Here is a 12,019-nt window from a genome sequence, read left to right on the forward strand (position 1 = left end):
TCAACCCCGACTACTTATTCGGGCCGGAGGTTGACACCACCCTAGAGAAAATAAAAAAAGACAGACACTGCAAAGTCCATGGGGGCTCTACAAACGCAGTCCTTTCGGAGCGGCTCCTTTCGTCGCCCCGGAAATAGAGGAGCAGGTAGAGGACAGGGGTCACAGCAAACATACAACAAAGGCAACACACAGAGCACCTACGACAAAAACACCCGGGGTGGATATCGTGGCTCCAGCACAAAGGGCAGAGGACGCGGCTACGGCAACACCAGGTCCTCCCCCAAGAACAAGCAGTGACGCCCTCTCCCTTCCTCCCGACCACATAACACCTGTCGGGGGAAGGCTACAAAGGTTCCTGTCCACGTGGAACTCCATCACCACGGACAGGTGGGTCAAAGATATTGTCAAATACGGTTACTGCCTAGAATTAACCTCAACTCCACCCACAATACCTCCAAAAAACCGTCCCATGTCCTCAGAGCACTTAACGCTCTTACAGCAGGAGGTGCAAAGTATGCTACTAAAAGGTGCAATAGAGGTCGTACCCGTCCACGAGCAAGGTACGGGGGTGTACTCCCTGTACTTTTTAATACCAAAAAAGGACGGGTCGCTCAGACCTATATTAGACCTGAGACCCCTAAACCGGTACATTCTCTCCGAGCATTTTCACATGCTCACTTTACAGCAAGTCCTCCCGCTGCTCAAGCAGGGAGACTTCCTGGCCACACTGGACCTCAAAGATGCGTATTTCCACATACCCATTCCATGGTTCCCTCCAACCTGCGCGCCTGAGCGGGCGCGCACACCTAGGCTTCCCTCCGCGCAGACACATACAATCAGCGCGCACTTCACAGGATTCCACGCATTCAGTAAATACTTCACTGGAGCCTCTGAAGAGCGGCTGATGGTGATGCTGCTGCGCTTCCAAATGCATTTCAAAAGACGTGTTTTTCGTCTTTAGAAATGCTAATGGTGGACGTTTAAATGCCTGCAACGCTGTCATTAAACAGAGGGAGAGTATTCCCAGAGCTTTCTCTGCAACCGGAGTCCCGTTTGCAAAGTCCACGGACCTCTGGCTCCTCCACATAGCTGCCAAGGTTTCAGATTGCCATGTGTTACATCTTCGTAATTTTAGAGTAATAATGAGTGCATTTCAATGACTATGAGTGATACTGGGAATGTCATTATAAATAAAATTGAGAATATTTTTTGCTGAAAGTATTTAAGAAATCTTTCAAGCTTTTAATGTGAAGTAAAAGTAGGTGTAAAATATAATTAGACTGCCGTTAATCAGGACAGCGGTGCCGTTAACCGAAATCGATTACATTCAGAAAGTAAAACAAAATATATTTATCCACTATACCAATAAATATATCGATCCAAAACATTTGCATTACTAAATCTCTCTCATGTAACAGATAGCGATAGCATTACATGCTGTGTCAGATACGTTTTTTTTGTCGCCCAACTGATCTGAAAATGATGCCTGCATGTTCGTTTTCGTATGTGATTCATTTTACTCGTCTGGCATAGGAAGTAGAGTGGTGTGAAATCCCATGTATTTAAGATGCGGCACTATACTTATTTTTTAGGTCCAATAAAAAATATAGCATCCTACAACACTGAAAAGGAAACTAGTAAAATGTGCTTTACTAGAGAACCCATAATAATACGTTGATTTTTATATAGCATTTTTCACTGCACTTTTGGCGCTTCTCACTTCTCTATATAACAGGTGTTATTGTTTCCTAAACTAATGGCATTCATTTCAGTTTATCGCGAGCAAAATCAAGCAATGAAGACAAGGGGAACACATAAATATCAGAAAGATCACCCATTTGAGCAACGAGAAACTAAGTTAACTGCTGCAAAACGTAAGAAATGTAACCAACTTCTCTTTATCATCTCTAGCCAAAATCTCAGACAAAAGATAAGGCACACTGAAAGCTGCAGTGACTTGTTAAACGCTCTTCACCAGTGTGCTGCACCTTACATCACTGCCTCCGACCAGGCCACTTCCTGATTTCTCCAGTTCTTCTCTTTTTTTGCCCTGTGTGGCGTCACTGGCTTCTCATGTGCTTTTACTGTTTGTAAGATTCTTCCATCCAGTACAGCACCTTCAGCTGTTATTGTTAGTCAGTTATATATGCAGTGACTCCTAAAATGCTCCCTTCTGCATGCTGCCATTCACATTCGTGTCTCCCGCCTCAAACTGCTCAATATGTTAGTTTTTCATTCCACTTCTCGAAACTGCCAGGAGCTCTGCAGTATGTGCCGTAGACACTTAGGCAGCGATTACACGCACAGCAGCAGGGCTAGTTCTAGGGTTTTTGGGGCCCCAGACAGATTAGGAACAAGTGAGTACCCTTTTCATATCTTTTATTAGTGAAACAGGTTATTGCCAACTGCATACACATGACAAAGCAAAAGATGAACAAATAGGGCAAACATTTCAGGCTTAGCAGAGAGTACACTCTAAGTGGCCACTGAAAATACTTGCCCAGGCACTAAGTACTTAAAAGGTCATCAGGCATTTAGGGGCATTTGGGGAATGATTTGTAATATTACTTATCTGATTATAAAAAAAACATCAAGTACTTCGGAACGTGAGCCAGAAAGCAAGGACTGGCAGTGGACTTCCCAAACAGTAGGCCTTTGCCTACAAACCAGTTCACCAAGTTCTCCCACTCACCTCCATTAGAAACATTGCAAATCAATATTTTTCAAACAATCGTAACCTTTTTTAAAGCATCTTTATTTGAATCAATCACTCAGCATTTTTAATGTGCAGCGCTGTCACCCCTAAGGATATCTGGGTGCTGGGATGGAAGGCCTACTTCAAAAAGCCAAGTTTAGAGTTTGTTTCTGAACTCCGCCAGGGAAGGTGTCCTGGGGGGAAGGAGGGGCGTTGGGCAGCGGGAGGAGGAAAACGGCAGGAAGAGGGCAAGAGACGAGCAGAAAAAAGCAAAACAGAGTGCAAGAAGTAAACAGAAAAAGGCAAACAGAGGGTGAGAAATGAGCAGTGAAGTCAGAAACAGAGGGCAAGAAAAGGGTAGAAAAGGCAAAAAGAGGGCAAGAAACGAGCAGAGTAGGCACACACAGAGGGCAAGAAATGAGCGGAGAAGGCACAAACAGAGGGCAAGAAATAACCTGCTTTGTTTTAACTTTATTATTGCACACACATGTCTGCCATTTTTAGCTGATAACATGTTGTATTTTTTCTACTTTTATTCTTTCAATTTATCTTGCAAATGTGGCTCAACTTGTGTATGTGCTGTATTGTGGTTGTGTAAGTTGGTGAATGCAACAATGAATAAGTGATTTATGGATACACACGTGCAAGGATGATTGACAGGGTGCATGTGTGATGACTTATTCAGTGGTTAAACCAATCAGTGACCAAGAAGTCACTTTAAATTAAAAGCAAGGCTTATTGACAGTGCCAATGCTTGTTATGTACCTATAAGTGGTAGCGGATCGACTTGCCTTGTTGCACATCTTATCACTCTGTTGCGCACATAGACAGTAAAAGAGTGCACACCAACATTCTATTGCCGCACATAAGAAAGAAAAATTAGAGGGAACATTGACCCATTCACCCCTCACACAAAAAATACCTCAGGTTCACTGTTCAGGGGCAGCACTACCAGTTCAAAGTCCTTCCCTTCGGCGTGACAACAGCACCCAGGGTTTTCACAAAGTGCCTAGCTACTGTAGCGGCACATCTGCGGAGGCAGCACATACGTCTACCCTTACCTGGACGACTGGCTCATTCAAGCAAAGTCAGCCCAACAATGTGCCAGCCACATGTCCCGCACCATTCACCTCCTTCACAGTTTGGGGTTCTCACTAAATTACCCAAAGTCCCATCTCCAGCCCGCACACGTACAACAGTACCTAGGTGCGACCATAGACACTCTGGCGGCCACAGCTCAGCCAAATTTAGTGAGAATCAACAGCATACAGATGCTGATTTCCAAGTTCAAACCACAACACTCCCTGCCCGCGCGAGTGTTCATGCAGTTGATAGGCATGATGTCCTCCTGCATTTTCATAGTCCCACACGCGAGACTACATATGCGCCTGCTCCAGGAGTGCTTAGCACGTCAGTGGAATCAGGCTCAAGGACAGTTGAAAGACCTAGTGTTGGTGAGCGGTCGGGCATACAACTCTCTGCATTGGTGGAATCCACAAAACCTTTGCAAGGGCCGACCGTTCCAAGAGCCTGTTTCACAAATAATACTGACAGCGGACGCGTCTCTCCAGGGATGGGGAGCTCATGTACTCAGTTACACAGTGCAGGGACTATGGACAATACAACAAAAGAAGATGCACATCAACCTTCTAGAACTGATGGCAATCTTCCTAGCAATGAAAGCATTCAAAGTACACTTGTGCAACAAAGTCGTGTTGATCCGGACGGACAACATGACCGCCATGTACTACATACAAAAGCAGGGAGGAACACACTCTCCACAGTTGTCTCATCTGGCTCAGAGCATGTGGAAGTGGGCCATTCAGAGGAACATGTTCCTCATGGCGGAACACCTCCCCGGCAAGGACAACCAGATGGCGGATCTGCTCAGCAGACACAGCCACCAGATGCACGAGTGGGAGTTACACCCATCAGTTCTCCAACCGTTCTTCCAGCAGTGGGGTCATCCAGACATAACCTATTCGCCACAAGCGAAAACGCAAAATGCCAAAGCTTTGCCGCCAGGTTCCCACATCCGCAGTCGCAGGGCAATGCGATATGGATGAACTGGTCCGGCAGATTTGTGTACGCTTTTCCCCCAGCACCACTAATACCGCTGGTGGCACCCAAACTCAGACAACACTCTCTGACACTCATCCTGGTTGCTCCAACGTGGGCACGCCAGCCGTGGTACACCACCTTTCTCGAACTCTCCGTGGTGCCGCATCAACGGCTGCGGGTCAAACCCGAGCATTTGACGCAGAACCATGGAGAGGTTCAGCACCCAGATCCGCAACAGCTGAACCTGGCAATCTGGCTCCTGAAGTCCTAGAGTTTGGCTACCTCAACCTGCCACCTGACTGTATGGACATCATTAAGGAGGCCAGGAGACCCACTACCAGAGCTTGCTATGCAGCCAAATGGAAGAGGTTCGTCATTTATTGCAATAATAATGACATCAACCCGCTAGACGCATCCATCCAAAACATTATTTGTTACCTATTACACCTCTACCGATGCAATCTGGCGTACACCTCTATACGTGTCCATTTGACCGCAATATCCGCCTATCTACAGACCAGGCAGCACCTCTCTCTATTCAGAGTGCCTGCCATCAAAGCATTCTTGGAAGGACTCAAACGAGTCATTCCTCCTAGCCACCCACCAGCCCCAATGTGGAACCTCAACTTGGTCCTCACACGCCTGATGGGTCCACCCTTTGAACCTCTACACTCATGCGAGATTCAATTCCTTACCTGGAAAGTAGCTTTCCTAGTAGCGATAACTTCTTTACGAAGAGTTAGTGAACTCCAGGCACTGACCGTCCAAGAGCCATTTATACAAGTTCACGCCAACAGGGTCGTACTACGTACCAACCCCAAGTTCATGCCCAAGGTGGTATCGCAGTTCCACATGAATCAGACTATTGAACTGCCGGTTTTCTTTCAAAACCCACAGACTGTCGCTGAAAGGGCACTCCATACCCTAGATGTAAAGAGGGCCCTCATGTATTATATCGACGGGACCAAACCCTTTAGGAAAACACAACAACTTTTCGTTGCCTTTGCCCCACACGACAAAGGTAACGCTATCTCCAAAGCAGGTATAGCCAGATGGATCGTTAAATGTATTCAAATTTGCTATCAAAAGGCTAAACGCACTTTAACGATTCCCCCACGAGCCCACTCAACACGTAAGTTAGGGGCCTCCATGGCTTTCCTAGGAAACATTCCTTTGCATGATATATGTAGAGCAGCCACCTGGTCCACTACACATACATTTACCAAACACTATTGTGTAGATGTACAATCAAAACAGCAGGCAGCTGTAGGACAGGCTGTTCTCAAAACTCTTTTTCAGACCGCTGCAGCTGGCACTGGTAGCCGCCGCTAATAGAGGGCACTGCTATGTATTCTATGCACAGATATGAATTCAGCAGCCCACATGCCTCGAACTGAATATGCTACTTACCAGTATGCATCTGTTCTTGGCATGTAGGGCTGCTGACATTCATATCGCCCTCCCTCCTCCCCGGCGCCTGTAGCAGCTGCAGCTCTCAGAATTACTGTAAAGCATGGTCATCACTTTCTGTATCTACTCCATCACTGCCACAATGGCGAAAAACAATCTGAGGATGGAGAGGATGCCCATGCGCACTGTAGTCCAGGGGAGGAGTCACCTATCCCAGGATACTTCGAAGACTCTTCCAGGACAACAACGTGCAATCATCCGGACCCAACACTAGGCGGCGATCTATGCACAGATATGAATGTCAGCAGCCCTACATGCCAAGAACAGATGCATACTGGTAAGTAGCATATTCAATCTAACTTTAACCTCTGCTAAACCCTTGGGGTCTGTGGACTCTGTACACCCTGTACCTATTAAGGAACAGTATATACAGAGCCACTTTCTCACACAAAACAAAGAGTTCCATCCTGCCAACATTCGTGGATTCCGGAAGGCCCGTTATGCAAATGTTGTTACGTCGTGAACGGGCCTCCAAACCCTCATTCTTTGCCTGAATCAGGGAGAGCACTTTCTCCATATTTAGGGTCTTCCCGACCACTTTGCTTAGGCCGTCTTCCGTCGCCGACACACGTTGCTCCACCTCACCCATGCGCGTATTATGTTTCTCAAGTTGCGCCGACATGTGATCTAGCCGATAATTGACTGCAGCCATAGTCCCTTCTATAGTTTGCAAACTGCGGTGCATTGCCAGAAGTGTTGCCTCTAAGGTGGGAGTCTCGGCTGCTGGGGCATCAGCCTCCGAGTCCGAGGACGCCCTCTGCGCGGTCTTGGTAGATTTGCGGGCCTCGAAGGTAAGGCGTGGTTGTTTTGTCAGTCCGCCCCATTACTATATACAGGCCGGCCCCGTTAGCCCAAATGGTATTAATAAAGCGAGGGTTTAATAAATCGATCACTGCTGCGCGTTTTTCACTTGTGGCTACACAAGCAGTCCACTTAAGCAGGATAATGGGACTCCGTATATACCCAGCTCAATGTGATTTGAATGCTGACTAGTCCCCGCAGCAATACCTGACCATAACAGGGACGTACCGATGGAAAGCCGCCTCTACGCTCCGTCCCGGCCCTCCGTGTGTAGTATGAAGGCAGCGCCCAATAATCCTCCGTGTGAGTCAGCATCCGCACAGGCACTCCGAGCCCCACTCAGGACTGAGCAATGCGGCCCCCAAGCGGGCCTAGACAGTTTGCCTGGAGAGCGCCACCAGCCCAGGCAGTCACCCCACGAGAACCCTGGGCCCCGGCCACAGCTCGCAGGCCGCAGCCCTCACCCCCACCAGCGCTGCCTCTGCGATCACCGGTTCAAGGATAGGCCGCTCCCCACTCACCGCTGCCGAGTGCGCCAAGGGCCGCCGCAGCACCAGGCGCAGTCCACAGGAGGCCAGCTCCCACGCGTTAGTCTCTCCTGCGGCTGGTACTGGTTCGCTTGGGGGATGATCTTTCTGGGATCACCGCAGGTGCGCAGCCCTCTGCAGGCAACCCCACCGATCCTGCAAGCTGATTTCAGGCTGCCGCTCAGCTACTCTCGGGCCTCGCGGACGCCGCCATCTTGTAGAGCAGCCTGCCTGATAGTCCTCCACGCCTAACGGTTCAGAGGCTCCTCTGGGCAGCAATTATGACTTCAATCTTGGAAGTATACAGAAGGGGTAGGAATCGCTCTCAATTTAGAGCTGACTGGTAGTGCTATAGACGGATATTAGACGGATTGTCAGTTCAGCTGGGCAGAGCCTCTCTAGTGAGAGGCCATCTTGCCATGCGCCCAAGCCACGCCCCCATAGCCGTGTTAGTTGATGACGTCTAAAATTAGTAAATGTTAACTTTCTCTATTCTTCGAGACATTGTTTATGGTTGTTCAATACAATAACAACAAAAAATGTGCTCATTAGTGATAGCTACTCTTATTCAAGCATGTGACTCTATGAAAGTTTCAAAACTGGAGTAAGAAAACAAGTTGCTTACCTGTAACTTTAGCTCTCCAGTATTGGAAACTTTCATAGATTCACATGTGATCCACCTTCCGCCCCTGGGAAAGCTCGACCTTCTGCATGTTCTTGGTTACCCTATGGCACTACGGCTATGAAAATCTGAAGGTCTGCGGTTCTCTCAGTAGGGTTCTAAGGGGTGAGGCTTTTATTTGGTCACTTTTACAAAAAAAGGTAGATATGTTACAAAACTAGAATGGGCCTAGGTCTGGTTTCTAGTTTGTAATGGCTTTGCATTGCTATTTTTATAATCCGGGGACTCCCATCTCGACAACTGGGAATGACTTCAAGCATGTGAATCAATGAGTTTCCAATACTGGATAACTAAAGTTACAGTTACGTAACTTGTTTTCATATCCTGTAATGCACTCTGCCTTAGGGCTCAAAGGTCTGCTGTAAGGGTCACTTACATATAGTATATGCAGTGTACCTTTGCATGGCTCACAGCGAGTGTGTCATGTTGTGTTTTCAAAATAGTTTGCTCATTTTCATGCATTCTGCAGTAGCGGTTTGCATGCACTTTTTGTGAGAGTCCCTTTGGTTGGTATAATACATGCTGTAGCCCATAGGTCCCTCTTTAATAGCCACGGGGTACCATTTACTAGGGACTTAGAGGGGGCTAAAGTCCTTGACATTGGGTTACATTTCAAAGATTTACCTTGTTGTAAGGGAAAGAGCACTGGCACTGGGGGCCTTGTTAACAGGGACCCTGTGCACTTTCAGTGAAAAAGCTTCAGCACTAGAGCAAACGGTGACTTTGACCATGTCCAAATGGGCAGTTTCCTACAAGTGCTGTTTAAATACAATGACAATGTATCGGGTACTGGAATTCTGTCAAATATTTGCAGTAGCTGTTGGTGCAAGTGATGTTTGTGATGCATTGTAGTATTTTCTGTGATCTTGACTGGTCTATGTAGTACCCTTTTGGAATTGGGGCATTGTGTCTCAAACCATCATTAATATTCTATAGCACAAATGTGTAGCTCCTAATTGACCTCATATTAATCTGTTTGTTTTTTTGAAGATTATTCTGAGGATGAAGAAAATAGTGAAGTTGAAGATGAAGATGATAAAGGTGTTGGCGTTGAATATCTCCTCCAGGGGATTGAAGATAACCAGAAAGGCCATCTGGTAAATGCCTCACACAAAGAGACACTGGGACCAAAGAAAGAGATAACCGACATTGCAGCAACTGCAGAAAGTCTGCAGCCTAAAGGCTACACTTTGGCAACAACACAGGTACATTTTGGAGGTGGGTGGAAGGGGTGAGAAGGGAAGGGGTGACTTGGTGTGGAAAGTGGTATTGAGGATGATATAGGATTTGACTCCAGTGCTGTTGAGCGAAGGTTCAACTCAGATTTTGAATAGCAGAAGGGGGAGCAAGGGAATAGTAAGGAAGAAACTTTGGAAGATTGTCATTCTCTGAGGAATGTAGACATTGTGGAGACTGGTTTTTGTTTCTTGGTAAGTAAAAGCTAGATATTAGAATAATAAAGTTAGCTAAAAATGGATTTTTGAAAGGGATGTTGAGAGGTGGGTATTATCCTATATGTACTGTTGACTAATCTTGTGCTGGAAACACAAATACTATTGCACTCCAGTGAGAGAAAGTGCCCTCTTTCTGCATGGTTGCCCCCGCATTTTGCTGAACTCCTGATGTGCCCTGGACCCCTGCCAATCAGGTACCCAGGGCCTATGTTCTTACCCGAAAACTGCTTTGATAACCAAACCCAATTGACCTCTCTGGCCACAGGTCAACCCCTGGTAAATGGTACCACAGGTACCCAGGGCACTGTGACCAGGGAAGACCTCTAAGGGCTGCAGCACTTACTGTGCCACCCTTAGAGGCCCTGCACCTTCTCTATTCTTCTCTCTCTCTCCCTCTCCCTCTCCCTCTCCCTCTCCCTCTCCCTCTCCCTCTCCCTCTCCCTCTCCCCCTCTCCCTCTCCCCCTCCCCCTCTCCCTCTCCCCCTCCCCCTCCCCCTCCCCCTCCCCCTCCCTCTCCCTCTCCCTCTCCCTCTCCCTCTCCTTCTCTCTCCCTCTCCCTCTCCTTCTCTCTCCCTCTCCCTCTCCTTCTCTCTCCCTCTCCCTCTCCTTCTCTCTCCCTCTCCCTCTCCTTCTCTCTCCCTCTCCCTCTCCTTCTCTCTCCCTCTCCCTCTCCTTCTCTCTCCCTCTCCCTCTCCCTCTCCCTCTCCTTCTCTCTCCCTCTCCTTCTCTCTCCCTCTCCCTCTCCTTCTCTCTCCCTCTCCCTCTCCTTCTCTCTCCCTCTCCTTCTCTCTCCCTCTCCCTCTCCTTCTCTCTCCCTCTCCCTCTCCTTCTCTCTCCCTCTCCCTCTCCTTCTCCTTCTCTCTCCCTCTCCTTCTCCTTCTCTCTCCCTCTCCTTCTCTCTCCTTCTGTCTCTCTCTCTCCTTCTCTCTCTCTCTCTCCTTCTCTCTCTCTCTCCTTCTGTCTCTCTCTCTCCGTCTCTCTCTCTCCTTCTCTTTTCTCCTGTGTGCCATGTCTACAACCCACTGCCCTGGCATAGATCAGTCACCCTTCCAGCTGGTTGACCTGTACCAGTGGTGAGGGTACAGGTGCATGAGCCCTGTACTCCTACAGTGTCTAAGCCCATTCTTAGACATTGTAATTGCAGTGCTGTCATTAAAAGTATATGGTGCTGGGAGTTTGTTACTATGAACTCCACAGCACCATAATGGCTACACTGAAAACTGAGAGGTTTGGTATCCACCTTCTAAGCACGTTAAACCCTCTCTGATGCCATGGTGGGATTTAATGAAAAATGCACACAGAGGGCATCTTAGCAATGCCCCCTGAAAAACGACCAGCCTCTGGTGGGTTTACTGACTGGTACACACCAGACATGTTTCTGGACCTCTGGGGTGGGAGCCTTTGCTCCCTGAGCCCAGAGACAAAGCATTTCCTGGGCTGAGGTGTTCACTCCTCCGCCAGGCACAGCCATTTGTGGCAGGGGAGCTTCAAAGGTCTTGCGCCTTTGTAATGCGACCCTCAGCCTCTCCTGTTATCAGGAGCAGCCCCCTTCCTGTCTCCCCTACTTTTATTCAGGAAGGCCGGTGGGAAAAATTAGAACAGCCCAGGTGTGCCCACCTCTGCCAACCCTACCCCTCAGGTGGGGGAGGTCGGGTGAGGGCCACTCTTCAGTGCCCGCCATCTTGCAGATGGCAGGCACTCTCAAATCAGGACTAGGGATTGCACCCACTCCCCCACGTGGGGTGAGCGCACAAAGGGTGTATTCACCCTAAAGTCAGTAGCCCATTGGCTACTAATCTCGAGACTCCTAAAACATCCCTAAAAACAGTATTTAGGGGGCAGCCCTGAACCAAGAAGACAGATTCCCGCAACCTAAGAAGGATGATAGAAGTCGCCCAGCATAGGAGACAGCAGAGTACAACTGACATGGCCCCAGCACTACGGGCCCGTCTGCAGTTTCCATAGATCCTGTCCAAAAACTAGTCTTGTCCTGCAGCCAACGACCTCCAGAACTCCTGGGAGGACTGACTGCCTTCAACAAAGACCGTCTCTTATGTGAACAGAAGCTCTGTTCAGAAGAAACACCAAAGAAAGACTGAGCCTGCTGAGGAAAATGAAACCCGAAGCCTGGAACCACCATTGCACCCGTCGCCTACAGTCCGTGTTCGAGTGGCCCACAGGTCTGAGCGAGGTCCCCCAGCGCTCCAGAGTCCGAGTCGACCGTGGGTTGACCCCTCCAGTGTGAGAAAGTGCCATCTTTCTTGCATGGTATGCCCCCACTTTTTGCTGAATTGCTGATGTACTTTGACTGAGTGTACCCTGGGCTCCT

General features: G+C 48.3%; 1 protein-coding gene across 1 annotated transcript in view; it reads left to right on the plus strand.

Moving 5' to 3' along the window:
- SRCAP (Snf2 related CREBBP activator protein) overlaps nucleotides 1-12,019 on the plus strand; it is a 1,742,136-nt gene that overhangs the window by 508,629 nt on the left and 1,221,488 nt on the right. The window contains exon 12 of the mRNA XM_085618450.1: nucleotides 9,227-9,441. Within this exon, the coding sequence (XP_085474576.1) occupies nucleotides 9,227-9,441 (215 nt within the window). The remainder of the gene's footprint in view (nucleotides 1-9,226; nucleotides 9,442-12,019) is intronic.

The sequence above is a fragment of the Triturus cristatus genome, chromosome 7, assembly GCF_964204655.1.
Source record: "Triturus cristatus chromosome 7, aTriCri1.1, whole genome shotgun sequence".
Lineage (NCBI taxonomy): Eukaryota > Metazoa > Chordata > Amphibia > Caudata > Salamandridae > Triturus > Triturus cristatus.